The sequence below is a fragment of the Ranitomeya imitator genome, chromosome 2, assembly GCF_032444005.1.
Source record: "Ranitomeya imitator isolate aRanImi1 chromosome 2, aRanImi1.pri, whole genome shotgun sequence".
Taxonomy (NCBI): Eukaryota; Metazoa; Chordata; class Amphibia; order Anura; family Dendrobatidae; genus Ranitomeya; species Ranitomeya imitator.
The window spans coordinates 501,340,954-501,363,494 of record NC_091283.1 but is presented as its reverse complement, the minus strand read 5'-3'; the positions used below and the strand labels follow the sequence as shown (position 1 = coordinate 501,363,494).

Here is a 22,541-nt window from a genome sequence, read left to right as displayed (position 1 = left end):
GACTCAATTTGGTATCCAAGTGCAATGTCTAAATACTCTAGCAAAGGTAGATGACACACTTGCACCACCTCTGGTAATCAGCACCAGGTGCACCTGCACCAGTGGCTTCCATTCTATCCACGCACTTAATCCTGGGTAAATGGCTATGAAAATAATTCTTAAAGGGGTTGTCCAGACAAAAGGTATTCATTACTTGGGTGATTAGTTCTGTAAAAATAACAAAATAAATATCAAATTAAATGATACTCACTTGCTATAACAAGATCAAGTGCAGGCTGCTCCATGAACTCTGCCAATATTGGAAGAAATGACTGGACTGTTCATCCAGCCACAGGACCGCCTCTGCTTGTGATAGGTTACAGTGGCCATGTGACTTGAAGCACTAAATGATTTAGGTTCATCGCTGCAGGCTATCACAAACTCAGCAGTCCTGTGGCTGGTTGACTGGCACAGCCAACACTATAGAGCAGACGTTGGAGTGGCCTGTGCTGGATTCAGTAGAGTATGATTTATTTTGCTATTTTTACTGAATCCATCCTCAAGATAATGAGCACCTTTTGCCCAGATAACCTCTGTTTGAGAAGCAGAGATATTAAGAAGCTTAGAAAATATTTATTTCTAAGATCATTGGTCCCCACAGTAGGCAAACAGTTGAAATCAGAGTATTGCGTAGTTAAGGACAGTTGTTCTGCATAACAAAAGCCTCTTACTGAAAGTCAATATTACTGTATAACCCCACCCATAGTGCATTAGAGCTATTATCAAGGGCTCCTACTAACAGATTAACTCGGCATTGTGTATTCTACTGGTATTATGAGATTCTGTGTTGGTGAGTGACAAGTTTAGCCACTCCATTATTTTGTAACTTTTTTCAAATTTGATGACGCCTACTTTAATCCTTATCCGGTTTTTACTGTTTTTAATCATCATATGCTTTATAGGGATTGACTGTTTATTAACTGTAAATGAACTCCATTGACATTCTACTTGTTTCTTTCTTTGAGCACTAGAATAGGATGTGATCAATAATTTTATATTGAACATTTGACAGTGGCTGGTGGTGAAAATAGTCAGTTGGGTGTACAAGGTGGTCATCGTAAGACATGTCTCTGAAGTAGCTGTTCATACCCAGGGGAATTATATTTACAATAATAACTATAGTTAGAAATAGGGATGTTAAAATTTCACCCCCAGGAATGGCAAACTGGAAGGGAACTCCAACTTTCAGGGAGAATTTATATGAACTCTAAATAAAACTTGTCCGAATTTGACAATCCTGACAAAATTAGGACTTGGAGAATTATTAACCTACACTTGGAACATAATCTGTTAGGAGGGTAATGGAGGAGGAATCTGCAAATTCTACATGTAAGGTATGTCAACTGATGAATTCTCTCTCATGTTTGAGGAAAATCAAGTTAAAAAAAACTGTAAAACCTGGACAATTGGTCTTTGTAGCATAGAGAGAAACTATAGGCCTGAAGTAGGGACAATGGACAACTGAATATGTCTCTCCTCTTGCCATTTACACCGGCTTCATACTTACTTGTTTGGGTTCTCTTCTCCAATATATCAAAATAAAGGTGGATACAACCAACTTGGGGCTTAAGACACCAGTCTAAAAGGGATGAACTGGACAATAATAGGATATACACCATTTACCAGTTTGGTAGAAAATCTACAGTATGCAATACTTAGGACTAGAGATGAGAGAATCGGCATCGAATATTGTTTTTGCAATATTCATCGAACACAGCCGAACGTCATTAGAGTCAATGGGAGATAGAAATTTCCGAATATGTTCAGAAACCGATCAGCACGAATAGTGTTTGAATATGACACGAATATGTCAAAATCATCAGATTCGTGGACAAAAAACAAACAAATTTGCTCATCTCTACTTAGGACTTCTGGTCACCAGTATTTTTTTTTTTTGGAAACTGTTCATATATAGCCTGTGTCCTATCAGTCAAAACTAGGGTTGAGCGAAACGGGTCGGCCAGATTCAGAAGGTTTCATGAAACCCGACCCGACCCCTGTGTGGGGTCGGCCATGAGGTCGGCGATCTTCTGATCTGGAATCGGAATTCCGATACCAAGTTCTGATATGTTTAAGATATCGGGAATCGGTATCGGATTTCATATTTAAGTGTAAAATAAAGAATAAAAATAAAAAAATATTGATATACTCACCCTCGGACGCACCCTGGTTCTCACCGGCAGCCTTCCTTCCTAAGAATGAGCGCCTGAAGGGCCTTCGATGACGTCGCGGCTTGTGATTGGTCACGTGAGCGGTCACATGGGCGTCACGCGACCAATCACAAGCCGCGACGTCATCTAAGGTCCTTCAGGCGCTAATTCTTAGAAAGGAAGCGTCCGAGGGCACGTCCGAGGGTGAGTATATTCCTAATAAGTATATACTCACCCTCGGATGCGCCCTGGTTCTAATCCGCAGCCTTCCTTCCTAAGAATAAGCACCTGAAGGACCTTAGATGACGTCACAGCTTGTGATTGGTCGCGTGACGCCCATGTGACCGCTCACGCGACCAATCACAAGCCGCGACGTCATCGAAGGTCCTTCAGGCGCTCATTCTTAGGAAGGAAGGCTGCCGGTGAGAACCAGGGCGCGTCCGAGGGTAAGTATATCAATATTTTTTATTTTGATTCTTTATTTTACACTTAAATATGGATCCCAGGGCCTGAAGGAGAGTTTCCTCTCCTTCAGACCCTGGAAACCATTAGAAACCAAATGCACTGCATTGGGTTTCGTGTTTCGGCCGACCCCGACCCCGACTTTTCTATAGGATCGGCCGATTTCACTCGAACCGACTTTTGAAAAAGTCGGGTTTCGTGAAACCCGACCCGATCCTATAAAAAGAAAAGTCGCTCAACCCTAGTCAAAACACAAAATGATTATGTCTCACCTTGCTGCTCCATCCAGGAGACTACGGTAGGTGGCAATCTCAGCTTCTAATCTGTTCTTTAAGCTCAAAAGGAGCGTAAATTCCGATATCTGGTGGCCAACATCTCGACGTGTTTTCTGAAGTAGAGTCTCTATGTTATTGATGTTTTCTTGCCATTCGGTCATCTGTGTGGCATATTGGGCATCAATATTCTCCAATATGGAAACTGCTACATTTTTCTGCCAATATAATAATATCACTGCATTATTTGAAGCAATAGAAAAAAATGGTATAGGTTCCACTGGATATGGTCAAGTGTAAATCTTGCTAGCGCATTGCTAGGCCACATGCATTCAATAAAGCCCACCAACGGATCGTGAACACAGGTCCGACGGCAATCAGTGTGCTGCCATGTGGTGCTTCCATGCAGCATGCAATATAGAAAAATGATGGGACCTGCTCAATTGTTCTATTATGACTGCACTCAGAATCACAGGACCTTGCCCCTGTCAGGTGTTCACCATTAAAAAAAAACAGTTGGTTTATCTTCTAACTTGAATTAATAGCTAAAAATCCAATCAATTTTTGGTAGTTTCTGATTACAATATTGTATTACAGTGCACTAAACTGGTCACCATGTTTTTTATGTTCTTATTCCCGGCATGAGTAGGGAATGAGAACATTATTACATTAAAAACTCGTTGGACATTAATACCATGTTTTAACCAGAACCTAATACACATAGGATTTTTACTAGTAATTCAAGTCAGAAGCTAGACCAAGTGTGTTTTCTTGGATTTCATACAGTAGCATATACCAAGGAGCTTATAGAATACCTTCAGATGAAGTAAAGTAGGGTGCCATAGAAATCTGCTCATTACTGCCTGGAAGTTACACAGAGCTGTAATAGGGTAGTGTAAATAAAGTATTACACGATATTGTGGAACGCAATACAAATAGCTTAAAATTACAGTGGCTTGCAAAAATATTCAACCCCCTTGGCACTTTTTGGGTTTTGCTACCTCACAACCTGGAATTTCACTGGTTTGAGGGTTTGTATCAGTTCATGTAAAGATAAGTCTCTAAGAGCTTTCCACATCTGGCCACTGGGATCTGCTCCAGCGCCTTCAAGTTAGATGGTTTCCCCTGGTGAACAGCAATCTTCAAGTCTGACCACAGATTTTCAATTGGATTAAGGTCTGGGCTTTGACTAGGCCACTCCAAAACATTTACACGTTTCCCTTTAAACCACTCGAGTCTTGTTCCAGCAGTATGCTTTGGGTCATTGTCTTGCTGGAAGGTGAACCTCAGTTTCAGTCTCAAATCATGACAGACAAACAGGTTTTGCCATTTTCTAGTAATCTGATCCCATAAATTTAATTTATGCCTCTATTTCACTTCACTTCACCAACTTAGGCTATTTAGTGCTGATGCACAAATTGGATTACAAAATTATTTAAACACAGGTTCTAATGTAACAAAATAGGCAAAAAGCGAAGGGGGGTGAATAATTTCTCAAACCACTGTAGGTATTATTATAAAAACAGACCCTAAACGAATTGTGGAAACTAGAATAGTCACATTTTTGTATAATTATATGAACGCACTAATAATCATGGTATGGATGACTAGAATAATAAATAGAGTAACAAATCAGGTTATGAATTAATAGGACAAACATAAAACTACTGGCGATGTCTACAAAAGATGCAAATAATTAGTAAACAATCTTCATTGAGTGAAAGAATAACATAGTAAGCACTGTAGTATAATGTAATGAAATATCACAGTTTAGTGTAAGGTTATGTTTCCACGGTCAGGAAACGCTGCGGATTGGACGCTGCATACAGCTGCAGCGTCAAACCCGCAGTGTCCAGGTGTTACGGCATAGTGGATGGGATTTCAAGAAATCCCATCTCCAATATGCGTTAAAAGACGCCAGCGGCTCCCTGCGTAAATGGACATGCGGCGCGTCATTCCAGACCGCAGCATGTCTATTTCTGTTGCGGAGACGCTAAGTCTCCACAACATGAATTTCCCATACACTATCATTAGATGTGGTAAAACCGTATCATCTTTATAGTCACATGCGTATTAAGTGCGAAAATGAAGTTTACTACGCATGTGAACTAATTTAAATAATGTCTTATCTTGTGCCACAGCGGAATTTCGCATCCATTGCAGTTCTCGCGATGAGATCAGCTGACCACGAGAACTGCAATGCATGTGACTGCCGGGGTTATCTCCGGTCACTTGCCAAGTTCTCACAGTCAGCTGATCATCTGATTGTGAGAATTGCAGTGCACTAGGCACCAGAGACTGAGTTATCTCCGGTGGTCATCTACAAGCTCTGCCGTGTCTGGATGTCAGGCTGGATGATGGCATAATGCCACTGTTCAGCCAAAGGCATACAGATGTAGCAGGGCTGGACTCATCATGGGACATTATGGATTATCTTCTCAGCAGACAGGTATGGTATACTGCTGCTTTTTCATTTTACTTTTTTACAGGATATCGAGGGCTTCGGTGGAATGGGAGATGTAGTAAGCATGATTTAATTTAGAATATTAAAGAAGTCTGTGTCATAATTTCAATTAAAGGACTTTATTCTGGCTGTGTATTTATTTACCATATAACTATAGGATTAGTAATGGATAGTGTTATGCTGTGCTATCAGGCAACACAGTGTGCAGTAATCAGCGCACATACAGTGATATGGCAATAACCCAAAAACAATAGAACAAGCTCTGAGACGTGGAATCTCTGCAGACTGCAATACCTGAACCTATCCTCACACAACTAAAAGCAGCAGTGGATTGCGCCTAACACTACCTATGCAACTCGGCACTGCCTGAGGAGCTGACTAGCCTGAAGATAGAAATACAAGCCTGACTTGCCTCAGAGAAATACCCCAAAGGAATAGGCAGCCCCCCACATATAATGACTGTTAGCAAGATGAAAAGACAAAACGTAGGAATGAAATAGATTCAGCAAAGTGAGGCCCGATATTCTAGACAGAGCGAGGATAGCAAAGAGAACTATGCAGTCTACAAAAAACCCTAAAGCAGAACCACGCAAAGGGGGGCAAAAAGACCCACCGTGCCGAACTAACGGCACGGCGGTGCACCCTTTGCGTCTCAGAGCTTCCAGCAAAAGAGAATAGCACAGCTGGACAGAAAAAACGGAAACAAAAACAAAGTAACACTTATCTAGCAGAGCAGCAGGCCACAGGAAAGATGCAGTAGCTCAGATCCAACACTGGAACATTGACAAGGAGCAAGGAAGACAGACTCAGGTGGAGTTAAATAGCAAGACAGCCAACGAGCTCACCAAAACACCTGAGGGAGGAAGCCCAGAGGCTGCAATACCACTTGTGACCACAGGAGTGAATTCAGCCACAGAATTCACAACAGTACCCCCCCCTTGAGGAGGGGTCACTGAACCCTCACCAGAACCCCCAGCTGGTTACCGACATAGAGTTCCAATCTAATACTGGATTATGGGTTTGTAGCCATGGCAACCCCAACACGACCACATCATGCAGATTGTGCAGTACCAGAAAGCGAATAACTTCCTGATGTGCAGGAGCCATGCACATGGTCAGCTGGGCCCAGTACTGAGGCTTATTCTTGGCCAAAGGTGTAGCATCAATTCCTCTCAACGGAATAGGACACCGCAAAGGCTCCAAGAAAAATCCACAACGTTTAGCATAATCCAAATCCATCAGATTCAGGGCAGCGCCTGAATCCACAAACGCCATGACAGAATACGATGACAAAGAGCATATCAAGGTAATGGACAGAAGGAATTTGGACTGTACAGTACCAATGACGGCAGAGCTATCGAACCGCCTAGTGCGCTTAGGACAATTAGAAATAGCATGAGTGGAATCACCACAGTAGAAACACAGCCTGTTCAGACGTCTGTGTTCTTGCCGTTCAACTTTAGTCATAGTCCTGTCGCACTGCATAGGCTCAGGTTTACTCTCAGACAATACCGCCAGATGGTGCACAGATTTACGCTCGCGCAAGCGACGACCGATCTGAATGGCCAAGGACATAGACTCATTCAAACCTGCAGGCATAGGAAATCCCACCATGACATCCTTAAGAGCTTCAGAGAGACCCTTTCTGAACAAAGCTGCCAGCGCAGATTCATTCCACAGAGTAAGTACTGACCACTTCCTAAATTTCTGACAATATACTTCTACATCATCCTGACCCTGGCATAAAGCCAGCAAATTTTTCTCAGCCTGATCCACTGAATTAGGCTCATCGTAAAGCAATCCAAGCGCCTGGAAAAACGCATCAACATTACTCAATGCAGGGTCTCCTGGCGCAAGAGAAAACGCCCAGTCCTGTGGGTCGCCACGCAAAAAAGAAATAATAATCAAAACCTGTTGAATAGGATTACCAGAAGAATGAGGTTTCAAGGCCAGAAATAGCTTACAATTATTTTTGAAGCTCAGGAACTTAGTTCTGTCACCAAAAAACAAATCAGGAATAGGAATTCTTGGTTCTAGCATAGATTTCTGATCAATTGTATCTTGAATCTTTTGTACATTTATAACGAGATTATCCATTGAGGAGCACAGAGCCTGAATATCCATGTCCACAGCTGTGTCCTGAAGCACTCTAATGTCTAGGGGAAAAAAAAAAAAAAAAAAACTGAAGACAGAGCTGAGGAAAAAAAAAATGATGTCAGGACTTCTTTTTTCCCTCTATTGAGAATCATTGGTTTGGGCTCCTTGTACTGTTATGCTGTGCTATCAGGCAACACAGTGTGCAGTAATCAGCGCACATACAGTGATATGGCAATAACCCAAAAACAATAGAACAAGCTCTGAGACGTGGAATCTCTGCAGACTGCAATACCTGAACCTATCCTCACACAACTAAAAGCAGCAGTGGATTGCGCCTAACACTACCTATGCAACTCGGCACTGCCTGAGGAGCTGACTAGCCTGAAGATAGAAATACAAGCCTGACTTGCCTCAGAGAAATACCCCAAAGGAATAGACAGCCCCCACATATAATGACTGTTAGCAAGATGAAAAGACAAAACGTAGGAATGAAATAGATTCAGCAAAGTGAGGCCCGATATTCTAGACAGAGCGAGGATAGCAAAGAGAACTATGCAGTCTACAAAAAACCCTAAAGCAGAACCACGCAAAGGGGGGCAAAAAGACCCACCGTGCCGAACTAACGGCACGGCGGTGCACCCTTTGCGTCTCAGAGCTTCCAGCAAAAGAGAATAGCACAGCTGGACAGAAAAAACGGAAACAAAAACAAAGTAACACTTATCTAGCAGAGCAGCAGGCCACAGGAAAGATGCAGTAGCTCAGATCCAACACTGGAACATTGACAAGGAGCAAGGAAGACAGACTCAGGTGGAGTTAAATAGCAAGGCAGCCAACGAGCTCACCAAAACACCTGAGGGAGGAAGCCCAGAGGCTGCAATACCACTTGTGACCACAGGAGTGAATTCAGCCACAGAATTCACAACAGGATAGGTTTCTTATAGATGCATCTCCATTACTAAGCCATGGGCTTGATGTCACTGGTGACATCAACCCCACAAATATTACCCCACTTGCCACCGCTATAGGGCAAGTGGTAAGAGCCGGGTAAAGTGCCACAATTGGTGCATCTTTGCTTGTGCCAACTGTGGGGCGGCTGCGGGCTGCTATTTTTAGGCTGGGGAGGGCCAAAATCCATGGGCCTCGCCAGCCTGAGAATACCAAGGCGCAGCTGTCTGCTTTCTCCTTGGCTGGTTAACAAAAATAGGGGGACCCCATGCTATTTTATTTGGAGGGGATCTGTTATGATCTGGTGGTTTAGGAACAACATGAGACAAGCTCTGAAGGAGGTGGTATCTGTACTGACCGCAGACCCTGAACCTAGCAGCGCAACTAGAAATAGCTGTGGGGGGTACCTGACGCTCCCTAGACCCCTCGGCACAGCCTAAGATCTAACTTCCCCTAAAGATGGAAACAGGAAACCTATCTTGCCTCAGATAAAATCCCCAAAGGAAAGATAGCCCCCCACAAATATTGACGGTGAGAGGAGGGGAAAATAACATACGCAGAAATGAAATCAGATTTTTGCATAGGAGGCCAGTCTAGCTTGATAGATAGGACAGGAAAGGATACTGTGCGGTCAGTATAAAAACTACAAAACAATCCACACAGAGTTTACAAAATCTCCACACCTGACTAAAGGTGTGGAGGGTAAATCTGCTTCCCAGAGCTTTCAGCTAACAGAAAAAATCCATAATGACAAGCTGGACAAAAATACAATGCATAGAACAATAAGTCCACAACATGTGGACTGAAATGAGCAAAGCCAGAACTTATCTTTGCAGAACTGGTCAGGAAACCAGGAGAATCCAAGCAGAGTTGTGAATCCAGCAGAAAACATTGACAAGTGGCATAGGCTGAAGACTAGAGCCAGGTTAAATAGCAGAGCCAGGAGAGACGATTAGTGAAAGCAGCTGCTAAAGCTAAACCCAAGGAGCGGCAGTTCCACTCAAAACCACCAGAGGGAGCCCAAGGGCAGAATTCACAAAAGTGCCATTTACAACCACCGGAGGGAGCCCAAGAACGGAATTCACAACAGGGATCCCACTATTTTTGCTAACCATCCAGGGTAAGCAGACTGCTGCGACCTGGTATTATCAGGCTGGTAAGGTTCAGGGATATTGGATCCTTACTAGCCTGAAATACCAGTCCCAGTAGTCTGCTTTACTCTGGCTGGTTAAAAATATAGGGGGACTCCACACATTTTTTTTAAATGATTTATTTATATTTTAAAGAGGGGGCTTCTGTGCTTTCCTCCACTTCCTGTGTCGTGTATGTCCGGCTGTGTCACAAGATTCATCATTATTTAAATTCGAACACATGCGTAATAAGCTGCGTTCCCACACGCGACTAGGAACATAATGCGGTTTTACTGCATCTAATGGAAGTTTATGGGTAGTTAACGCAATAGAGATGGAGCGTCTCCGCTACATAAATTGACATGCTGCGGTCTGGAAAAACACTCCACATGTCTGTCTCTGTGGGTGAGCCATAGTGGGCATGGGATATCTTCAAATTCCATTCACTATGCTGTAACATCTGGATGCTGTGGGTTGGACGCTGCAGATGTACGCAGCGTCCAACCCGCAATGTTTACTGACCGTGGGAACATACCCCAATATATCTGCAAACAGGAAATCACTTTTTTTCCTTCCCAGAAGCCAACTTTCAATTAGCTTTATTTCAAGTGACAAAAAAATGCATGCAATGAAAAAACGCATCAAAAACACATGTGAAAAACACAGGTGACCTGCCAGTGACCTGAGATGCAGTTTTGGTGCAGATTTCACCTGCGTCAAATTCTGAGCAAATACTGAGCCATTGCTGACCATGGAAACATACCCTGAGAGGCAGAATTACAGAAAAAACACTGAAATGTGGAATAGATTCACTAGATGACTAATAGATAAAAGAAAAAATTGTATGCATATTCAGACTAAAGGAAGAAAGGAAATAGACTATTGACCCAAATATCCCACACTTGCATAAGGTGGGATATGATAGCATTTGCAATTCTGAACTCAATGACTATAGCCTGAGATTTCCCTCAAAGTGGAAATTAGCTTAAATGTTACAGGCCTAGAAATACATGGCTATAACATTTTCCCAAAACAGTTGCACACGTGTCCATGGGATACAGTTGCATGTAAAGGTTTGTACACCCCTGGCCAAAATTACTGTTATTGTGAACAGTTAAGCAAGTTGAAGATGAAATAATAATAATAAAGTTAAAGATGACACAAAAATTATAAAGAGCTATAAAGAGGAAAATGGGCCAATGCAAAAGTTTTGGTAGCCTTTGAGGTTTATGTGCTCGATAACTTTGATTAAGGTTTCAGACCTTAATTAGCCTGTTAGGGTAATGGCTTGTTCACTATCATCAATAAGAACGGTCACGTATTGCAAATTTCCCAGCTTTATAAAAACCCAGCCTAGTCTAACCTTATGCCAAAAAACAGCAGCCATGGGTTCTTCTTAGAAGCTGGCTAGCACTAGGAAATGAAAATGTTGGAGACCCACAAAGCACAAGAAGGGTATAAGAAGATAGCAACGCGTTTTCAAGTTGCACTTTCCTCAGTTCGAAATGTAATTAAGAAATGGGAGTTTTCAGGAACAGTGGAGGTCAAAATAAGATCTGGAAGACAGAGCAAAATTTCAGTGAGAGCACCTGCAAAATACCTTCAGAAAGATTTAGCAGACTCTTGAGTTGTGCAACATTGTTCTACTGTTCAGTGACACCTGCACAAACATGGCCTTCATGGAAGAGTCATCAGGAGTAAACCTCTCCTGTGTCCTCAACATAAAATTCAGTGTCAGGAGTATGCAAAAGGTCATCTAATCAAGTCTGATGCATTTTGAAAACAAGACCGATGAGGTTTAGTCTGTGTGCACACCTTCCAGATTTTTCGCATTGTTTTTGTGTTTTTTCACTATAAAAACGCGATAAAACTGCGAAAAAAACGCTCACATTAAGCATCCTATTAAAAGAATGCAATCTGAATTTTGTATGCACATGCTGCGCTTTTTTCCTGAGCGGAAACGCATTCCAGAAAAAAACGCAGCATGTTCAGTAATTTGCGGAATCACAGGGATTCCGCACACATAGGAATGCATTGATCCGCTTACTTCCCGCGGCAATTCTGCAAGGTGTGCACTTAGTCTAAAATAGAACTCTTTGGCCACAATGATCAAAGGAATGTGTGGAGAAAAAAGGCCGTAGAATTTTAGGGAAAGAACATCTCGTCAACCATTAAGCATGGGGGTGGGTGAATCATGCTTTGAAATTGCAACCAATGATATAGGAAACATTTCACGGGTAGAGGGAAGAATGGATTCAAATAAATTTCAACAAATTCTTGATGACAACATAACATCATCTGTAAAAACAAGCTCAAGTTGAAAAGAGGATGGCTTCTACAAATGTAAAAATGATCCTAAACACTAGACTGCCTCAAACGGTGCAAGCAGAAGGTTTTACATTGGCTCTCACAGTCCCCTGATCTGAACATCATTGAAAATCTGTGGCTAGACCTCAAAGTAGCAGTGCATAGAAGACAACCCAAGAATCTCAAAGAACTGGATGAATTTTTAAAGGAAGATTGGATGAAAATGCCTCAAACAAGAGTTGAAAGACTCTTGGCTGGCTAAAAAAAAGCATTTACGATTTGTGATACTTTCAAAAGGGGCTTCTACTATGTACTAACCATGCAGGGTGCCCAAACTGAGATCATTTCATCTTCAACTTGCTTAGCTGTTCACAAAAACAGTAATTTTGACCAGCGGTGCCAAAACTTTTACTTGTCACTGTATGTCAGACATTGCTCCTGAGCTTTATTTAAATGAATAGGGCTTTGCTGCAATACCATACACAATGTGTGGACAGGTGATTTTTTTTTAAACTTGTACAACCTAGGAATAGAATAAAATGTCTGCTTTTCTGTAGATACAGTGCCATTTTCTTCCCTTAGGCTGTATCTGTTATTGCTGTTTAGCCTCTTTACTTTCATGGGACTGGACTGCAATGCGAGACCATGGACCATAGTGGTGCTTCCTCTGAGAAAAAATTCAAACTACCTTTTTTATAAGAGCAGAAACTGACCTTACTGAGCTCAGCCTCAGACTCTATAACCAGTTCTTGCACCTTCTGTCTGTATTCCTTCAATTCGTTCTTGTACTTCTCTACTTCACTTGTGTTGGTTCGTATCTCCATAGTCCACTCTTCTACCTGTGACAGAAACAGACACATAGCTGAAATTTCTTCTTAACATTATTACAGTTGAAAATGTGGAGTCATTTTAATGTACATTTACCTTCTTAATACCCCAGCCATGTAATATATTACCCTCTGTGTACAGTAGGGGTATAGCTAGGGTCCGGAAAGATCAGGGGCCCAGGCCATGAGGCACCCTCACCATAAAAAAAATGTAACACCACGGATGACACAGTGATAACTTCCTGATACAGATAATGTAGTAGATGCTACCTGTATTCCTATAGTATGTAACACCACATATAACACAGTGATAACTCTCCAAGTATAGGTAATGTAGTAGATGTCACCTGGAGTCCTATGTAACACCATAGATAACTCTGAGAATGTAAGGATGGTGGACTGTGCTGTCACATTCCTACCCTTAAAGACACCAATCGCATTGTGTTGTACTGTGTAATGTGCATTGTAATGTATTGTGATATAGAGTGTGATAAGTATAGTATACTATAATGTGTTATAGGTAATGTTAGTATTGTACAGTGTAGAACAGTGTATAAGATAGGTAGCATAGGGATAGAAAATTGACAGTAGTTTAGGTAATGACAGTAGGGTAAGATAGAGTTAATGTTTGGGACTAGCCCATAGTGAGAGTTGCTTATTGTTCGGGTAAGTGACTGCTTTCTGGAGATAGTCAATGGGACTTGGAGTTTAGAGTGTACCGTGAGCAGTGCTGCCAGTGGGGTGATCCACAGTAAGAGGAGACTTAAGGAATGAAATAGCGAGATCCTTAAGAAGAGGATACTGATTAGTCACTGTGCCTTCCAGAAGAAGCATCTGTGAATAGAAAGCTAAGTCATGAACAACCGAGCTTGCAATGGCGAAGGTAACGGACCTAAACAGGACTGAGTTCCTATGACTGGTGGGGGTCCAGAGAGGTAGATTCAGGGAGCCAGTAGTGGAAGAAATAGGTCGCAGGACTGCTGAGTGAGTAGAGAGACTTGTTGATCAGAACTGTGACGTTCAAGTTGTGGCAGTGTGGGATAAAGCTCTGAATCTGCAGAGCCGTGCAGTAGAACTACAGAAGAAGAATAAGGTGTGTGGGGAAAATGCTTTATACCATAGATGAAGTGTCCATAAGACTTTGTACCTGCTATCCCTTATACATAACCTTTGCTATGTTATCGTTCGGTAAAGACGCTATGTTTGAATGACAGTCTCCTTTATTGAACTGTTGGACCTATGGTTCTGGCCAGCCCACACCTCCGGCTACATACGGCCTGCATGTGCATGATGCCCTCACAGCACAAGTCGACACACCCCGCCAGGACCCACCCTTTCATTTAACTAGCCGGGGTGTAAAAGGAGTCGAGTGCCTCACCAGCGGCTGCCGCCCCGCGCTGCAAGTACAGACAATGCATATGAAACATGTAGTCCTATGTAACACAATAACAGCAGTGATTATAATCGGCAACAGAAGAAAACCAAAGTGCAAAGATAACTGCAACACGGAAAAAAAAATTGGCTTGGAAAATGTGAATGTAATAGATGCAATATCAGCGACTACTTTCTCACTTGCATTCTATAATTCCGTGCATCTGTTCTTAGAAACAGACAAACAGAATTATTGTCTAAAATGAATCCGTTGCATAACTAATACAAAGGGAAACAGTGGGACCCCACTGACTATTATGGGGGCATTTGCGTTCTTTTATGTTCATGCCAACATCATGCTGATTGACAGCTGGGTCAATGCAGTTATGCAACCAGGAGCCGGCTGTCAATCAGCATGACATTGCCAGTCACGCCTTGTCAACAGAGCAGAGTGGAAGGGAGGCAGCTACTCTGTCGATGTCACTTCACCAGTAGCAGCAGAAGCAGCCCGTAACCTCTCTCAGCCAGCAGAGATTGGCGCCGGGCAGAACGATGGAGAAAAAAACCAAGTGAGATGAAATGGTGAAAAAATGCAATCCCACCATTGTTTTTGGGTTTTGTTTTTAGTGTTCATTTTACAGTAAAAAAGGAATGGCAAAATAATTCACCAGGTGATTACCATTGCGCCAATACCAGACTTAGGCCTCTTTCACACGTCAGTGTCTCCGGTACGTGTACTGACAGTTTTCTCACGTACCGGAGACACTGACACACGTAGACCCATTCAAATGAATGGGTCTATGCACATGTCTCTGTGTTTTCATGGACCAGTGTGCACTCTCCTCCATGTGCACGTTCTGCCTGCAGGAGAGACAGCGCTACAGTAAGCGCTGTCCCCCCTGCGTGTGGTGCTGAAGCCGGCATTCATTCCTTCTCCCCAGCAGCGTTCGCTGGAGAGAAGGATATGCGCATATTCATCATTGTAATGAGCGGTACCATGTGACCGCTCACACAGGACATGCTGCCGGCGCTGAGAGCATACATCGCTGGAGCTGGGTGAGTATTTTTCAGCAAGCGGGCGGGCGCACAGGGGATGGGAGGCAGGAGGGGACCCACAAACTTTATTTTTGACACACAAAAAAAACCTTGATTTTTCATTCCTTCTCTGCAGCGAACGCTGCTGGGGAGAAGGAATGAATGCCGGCTTCAGCACCAAAAGCAGGGGACAGCGCTTAACTGTAGCGCTGTCTCCTGCACGGTCCGTGTGGTCCTCAGTCGGCACACGGGCGGCACACGGCTGCCGCACATGTGCTACATTGATGTGCTACGTGAGAACACGGACACACGGACACAGATAACTCCGGTACCGATTTCTCCTGTACCGGAATTATCTAGACGTGTGAAAGAGGCCTTAGTGTGTATGCACACGCTGTGTTTTTGCTGTGGTTTTTTTTTCATTGAAAAAACTGTTTTCAGAAATCTTTGCATGTTGCTTATTTTTTCCTTGTGGATTTCAAGTCGTTTCATAGCTGCAGCGTTGAATTTTCAATGTTTTTCACCCATTTAAATTACCATAATAGAGCGAAAAAACACATAAAATAGCACATATTTTGTGTTGCATTTTTCCTCCTAACTGTCCAGTATTTGCAGCAGATTTCTTCTTGCCTTACAAGGTTTTTTTTAATATTCTAGTGGTTAAAAAAAATTCAGAACATTTTTCATCCATGGAGCTGAGTGAGGTCTTGTTTTATTTTTTGCTCCATGATACCATTTTGAGGTACGTATAACATTTAGCTTTTTTGTTATATTTTGGGGCACATGCTGTGAGAGAAGAATGACAATTCTAGCATTGGATTCCTTTTTTTTTCCACGTTTACCGTGTGTTTTTTATTACCGTATTTCATATTCTGTTAGATTGAATTTTATCAGTCATGACAATATAAACATGTTTTTTTTTGTTTTTTAATTTCTCTATTTTTGAATGTGGGAATAGGAGGAGAACATTTTTATTTTATTAAAAAATTTTTAATCTTTACTTTTTTTAGCACTACTAGATCCGAACCTGCAATTGTTCCATTGCTTATGCTATACTATACAACTACTATAGTACTATAATAGTATTTTAATGGCAGCACAACAAAGGCAATATCAGAGCAAAAAAACAAATAAAAAAAACAGCAGAAAATTGAAAACATAGGGTAAAACAGATCCACAAGAAACCACATATAACTAAGGAATTATTTTTTTCCTAGTTGTTTTGCATTTTACTATGAAGCATAAAGATACATTTTTATCCACATCTGAATGTCAGATGTTTTTCCTTCTTTCCTGACATACATTTATGCTCCATTTTTTGGGAGTGCTACAAGACTGTAGTGTGCAGGTTTAGTAGCTAGGCCCTGAGAATCTCAATATGATTTTTATACAAATGCATATTATCTGCACACAGAGTTGAGCATCACCAGACACACACAGTGAGACATCATACACACACCCAGGCACATATCACACATACATCATACACACCCCCAGGCACATATCACGAATACATCATACATGCACCCAGGCACATATCACGCATACATCATACATGCACCCATGCACATATCACGCACACATCATACACGCACCCTGGCACATATCACCCATACATCATACACACCCCCAGGCACATATCACGAATACATCATACATGCACCCAGGCACATATCAAGAATACATCATACATGCATCCAGGCACATATCACGCACACATCATACACGCACCCTGGTACATATCACACATACATCATACACACCCCCAGACACATATCACATATATGGGCCCACCTTCTGACCAGCACCACAACTCCTGCCTCCTTTACATTAGTGCCTGCTCTGCCTTGTATTCTGGGTCGTCTGTCGGGGGTGGTCTGCACTGCTCAGCTACAAGTGATGTGAGGTGAGCGCTTTCTCATCACCTGCTGCTCCGGCTTCTATTGATCTCATGGCGCTCACCTCTCTCTCAGCTGCGGAGTGCTTGATGAGATCACTAGAAGCCAGCAGCGACAGGTGATGAGAAAGCGCTCACCTCACATCACTTGTTGCTGAGCAGTGCAGGCTGCCAGCACCAGTTATGGAAAAACCCATACACAGCAATGCCAACACAATCACAGACTGTGAGTCTGCCCTGTAACACACACAGCATGGCAGCGTCTAGAACAGAGTTGATTTTTGGAGGGATTGATGTCACCGGAAAGGGCGGGGCCTCCTTCAGTCCAGTGAAGACCTGATAGAAGGAAGCAGCTGGAGACTAGAGAGGAGGGAAATGAGGGGCTGCACCATGGAATTGTGTGAGGAGGAGAGGACTGAGGGGCTGCACCATGGACCCTTGTACAGATGGGAATGAGGACACAGGACTCAATGTGAGTGCTCTGAGAATGTATTTTGGAAAGGGTTGGTGAAACTTGAGTGGAGCTGCATAGGGAAGGTGATGATGAGGAGCTGTGTGAAAGATGGGGGGATGATGAGGGGCTGTGTGGGGAATGGGGGGAGTGAAAAAAGCCTCTCTGTGCAGCGGTGAGTTCACCGAAATTTCTCAATGTGAACTGCGGTGAACTCTCTGATCTCAGCGCTGCACCGTGAGATTTTCTCACTGTGCTTTCAGTGATCTCACTGAGGTCACTGCAGTACAGGGGCCATGCTGGAAATGCAGCCTCAGCGACTGGATTTAACCTCAATGATGTCACCGCTGCTCACTGATGCTGCGCTCACAGCAGCTCAATCCTGAGTGAGTGGTTCTCAGCCTGGATGGTCACATCTTGGCACTGTCCAGATTGAAAACTATTTATCCCCAGACATGGATTATGGCGTGGGACAGAACGACGGAGAGGTAAGGGATATTGTTGTTTTTTTGTTTTATTACAGGAGATGGTGGCTTCCATGGAATGAGCAATGACATGCATATGGTTTAATTTAGAGTCGTTAAAGGAGTCTGTGTCATTCTTTAAATTAAAGTTCTTTATTCTGGCTGTGTCTTTTTTTTTATCATAGAACTATAGGATTAGTAATGGATAGGTGTCTTATAGTCACCAGACAATATAAAGGTGACATCAACCCCACAAATAGGAACCCCACTTGCCACCGCTACAAGGCAAGTGGGAAGAGCCGGGCAAAGCGCCAGAATTGGCGCATCTAATACATGCACCTTTTCTAGGTGGCTATGGGTTACTGTTTTAGGCTGGGGGGCAATAGCAATGGCCCCTTACCATCCTGAGAATACCAGCCCCCAGCTGTCTGCTTTATCTTGGCTGGTTGTCAAAAATGAAGGGGGATCCCACATCATTTTTTAAAATTATTTATTCAAATAAATAGAAAAAAACAGAGTGGAGACCCCTTTATTCTTGATAAAGAGCCTTGCTAAAGCTGACAGCTGAGGGTTGCAGCCTCCAGCTGTCAGTTAAATACAGGGGAACCAATGCCATTTTTTGTAATTGTTTATTTAGAGCACAGGCTGATGAATACTCCCATCAGCCTCTCCTGCTGTTGCTGTTATTAGCGGCAGCAGGCGTAGGCTAATGGGAGCAGTAGTCCCATTTGCCGACGCCAGTGACCAGAGGCAAAATTTATACCTCCGATTACAGCTACTGGCTCACGCTGTAATTTGACAACATGGGAACCGCGGCTGTCTGACCGGTGATAATAATTATTACCACTGATCAGAGGCAATGTTTGCTGAGCTGTTCTCCCTACCCACCGGACCTGAACATCCAGGGGTCTGCACATCTGTAATCCTGTGTCTGGTGTGTGTATGTCATATGTCTAGTGTGTGACTGGTGTGTATGCTGTGTCTGGTGTGCATATATCTTGTGTCCAGTGTGTGATCGGTGTGTATGTATCCTGTGTCTAGCGTGTGACTGGTGTGTATGTGTCATATGTCTAGTGTGTGTATGTGGCACATGTCTAACTAATACAATCTTTCTGTGCTTATAGAATATCATTGTTCTCGGCAGCACTTGTCTTGTTTACACAAAATTATCTGCTGCCGATAAGGATGTTTTTAAATCAAGCATAAAAATCATTGCACCCAACAAATGAGCTTTTTACTGGTTTATCAGGTGATTGTTTGGATAGTTATATAGTTGGAAAAAATTCCCTGATTATCAGCTTGACTAGATAGAAGCTAAGGGAAGGCCCTGCAGCTAGTACCCCTTAAGCATGGTGGGACCCAAGAATGATTTTCTCTGGTGGGCCCAAATTACTCCAGTCCCACGCTGATCATATGTAACACCCCAGGAAACCTTTCGGGAAGGGTGATGTGATGCCTGGAAGCAAGGAAGATCTCTTTAACAGGTAGTACACCTACAGTACATGCAACACCTTCTGATTCCAGGCCAGAAAGGGGAGCTCTGAACCCGGTTTTAGGGGAGCTTGCCCCAGGATATATATTTATATTCTGGTCTGGAGGAGAAGTTAGTGAGTTGTTCAGAGAGAGTGAAGTAGAGAGGAGTGTGAGCAGAGCTGGGGCCGTGCAGCCACGTGTAGTGCTGCAGCTCCAGGAGAGAGGAGAGAAGCAGACTGGTTGCAACCCTTCTGAGGAAGACTTTGCCATCGAAACGCGCGTCAAAAGGTACATTGGACGGAACTGAACTCTGGTTATTTATATGAATCTGTGGTTTTTACTTTTGCTGCTCTAATTAGTTCCCTTGATCTTTAATATGCATGACACTGTCCCTGATTGCCCTTAGGGGATTATTCACTTTATACTCTTACATGTTTTTTTCCTGAATCCAATCAGGGAATGAGGAACTCCCAGATACATGTGTATGATGTGTTAAGTATTTTATATCTGTCTTGAGACTCTTTTGGCTATGAGCACTATGCACTTTATTCTGTATTTACCTATATGCAATATTGAACTGTGCCTCAAGCGGATGATATTAAATAATTTATCTTGGATGTAATGCACATGGTATATTTATACCCAGGATACTGTCATCATACATGTTCCGTCCAGTGTATGTTTCTTTCCGTCCTGTTTTTCAGTTTGCTCTTATCTCCTTAAAACATTTTAAAATGTGTATTTTCAATAAAGAAATTATTGATTTTTTACGCTGTGTTGGGGGACTTTTGTTCCTAGTTTACAGATTTTGTGGTTGCATTGATAGCAAGTGCCTGAGGGGAGAAGCACTGGAGGACAAGGGAGCTGGAAGGGAGCTGCGGTTGCGCTCCTTCCAAGCCGAAGCGCAGGAATCGGGCATCGGGAGCCCAAGGCTGTATAGTACTCTATGTCCCACAGCAGAACCGGAGGACAGTAGATTTTATGTTGACTGTCCGCACCCCAACCTGAAGGTACAGCAACACACAGAGCCCGAGTCGTGATAGAGACTCTGTAAAAAGGCCAGAGTCACCTACCATGCAGGTAATGTCCCAGGACAGGAGAGAGAGGATCTTGACAGAAGCCACAGGCAGCAAGGAACCCCTGACCGAGTACCACAGGTGCGTCACAATCTTTTATTATTTCACAAACTCCTTTAAAGACCATCTCTTTTACTTGGACGCCCAGGGCCACGGACTGGGTCACCGCCGCCGTGACACATCCCTTTAAGTACCGGACCCGGTACCGAGTATCCGACGGCCCTGGCCGGAGTTTCACATACACATCCAGACATACACAGTAGGACATCATATACACCATACAAACACCCAGGCACACATCTCAGATGCATGGTATCTACATGAACACACACCATGCACATATGTATACAGTATATGCAGCGCCCCAGAGTCCTGGTCATTGCAGTAATGTCGTTCTTCCACCAGGGTGGAGCGATGTTACGTCTGATGGCACCAAAGGAGTTCACCCTGCCAGGTATCACAGCCACACACACACTTCACACGCCGGCCACCAGGGGAAGCAAAAGGTTCTTTCTATTAGGCCACTCCTCACACTTGGGTAAAACTGGGGGGTTGGTTAGGAAGTCATACAGTTGGAGCCAGGAGGAGGAGAGGAGAGGAGCAGACTGGGCTCGGCCCAGGAAAGGGAAAGAAGGACACGGAGCTGCGCCTACAACCCATGTGGCAGCCTCCTAAGAAAGGACAAGAAAGGAAGTGTGCCGTAGTGAGTGAGCACAGAAGTCATAGCAACAGGAGTAAAACAACAGTGGCAGACCAGCTAGATGCAGGCTGCCTCCCTCTGAGTGCAGATCTGGTGGCCGGAACACCGAGGGAGTAATAGACTCTACGCTATACTTCAGAGACCGGCAGGGCAGTCGATTCCAAGTTGGCTGTCCGACCTAAAAGCCTAAGCAGACAAGGTGGCAACGCGGAGGAGGGGCATCTCTAGGGTCCCTATAAAATAGCCTCAGGCCACCACCGTCATACGGGTTATGTCCTATCCATCTGGGAGACAGAGAGAGAGAAGTAACAAGAGTGAGGACCTTATAGTAGCTAATGCAAGTAGGGACCTACTACGTTACTGTGCGCAAGGGGAAGGCTACTGATTTCCACCTGGATAAGGGGACTCTGGAATTGCCATCAGACCAGCTGGACTCTGCCTACCCTGTCATCCGGCACTCTGGACTGTGGATTCTGAAGCCTTCAGTAAAGGTAAAGAGACTGCACCATTGTGTCCTCGTTATTCACCGTGCCTTGCACCATCCACCATCACCATCTACACTTTTGGGAAGCCCTGGGGATATACTTCACATGTGGGAAGGTATACCATCTAGCTGCCATTCCATCACCCAAGCGGACCCCTAAGCAGCGTCGGTCACCCTGACCGAATACCACAGGTGGCGTAACGAACACTACTGTTATCTACGAACTCTGCCTTTTATTGGGTGCCCCTCATAGGGTCACGGTCCGGGTCCGGCCACCGTGACATCCTCGCTGAGGGAACTGAAGGACCCGGTACCGAGTATCCCATTGCCCTTACGTCGGGGCGATCCAAATCTTGGCGTCACGAACAGGATCTACTTAAGCCTGAAGAATCGGGTCATGTGTGCCTTAGAACTGTGCCAGAATTGTATTTAAACTGTTTGTGCTTAAATACTGTGTATCGCCATTTACCGCCAAAAGATTCCCCCCAAAACCGTCGCCATTACCGCACCACGAGGAGCGCTGGAGAAGAAGAAGGGCGTGGAGTTGTGGGCATGAACGAACTGAGAAGCACAAAAAACAATGGCCGCCCAGTCTAAATATCTCTGTACCTTGAGGACGTGTCCGTCAACAGCTGAGATCCGCCTCCAGATCCTCAATGGAGGGCGGAGACAAAGAAAGCGAAACTGCCCACGAAGGAGGGAGCGGGAAAAAGACCAGGAGGAAGCGAACCATGTGGAGGACGCCATGGCGAGCTGCCCAGGGCCAGAGCGTGGGGTCAGAGCAGAGGACTCCTCCAGCTACCTGGAGGGGCACCGTACCCAGGCCTCCACCGCTGATTCTGATTTCCTGCAGGCCGGAATGGAGGAGTTGATTGACCAGCTCCTGCAGATGCAGGT

General features: G+C 43.9%; 1 protein-coding gene across 1 annotated transcript in view; it reads right to left on the bottom strand.

The window, feature by feature from the left end:
- Positions 1–22,541, bottom strand: part of LOC138664672 (keratin, type I cytoskeletal 19-like) — a 48,533-nt gene that overhangs the window by 4,765 nt on the left and 21,227 nt on the right. Inside the window, exons 5-6 of the mRNA XM_069751575.1 lie at positions 12,580–12,705; positions 2,924–3,141 (exon numbers count right to left, since the gene is read on the bottom strand). Coding sequence (XP_069607676.1) covers positions 2,924–3,141; positions 12,580–12,705 — 344 coding nt within the window. The remainder of the gene's footprint in view (positions 1–2,923; positions 3,142–12,579; positions 12,706–22,541) is intronic.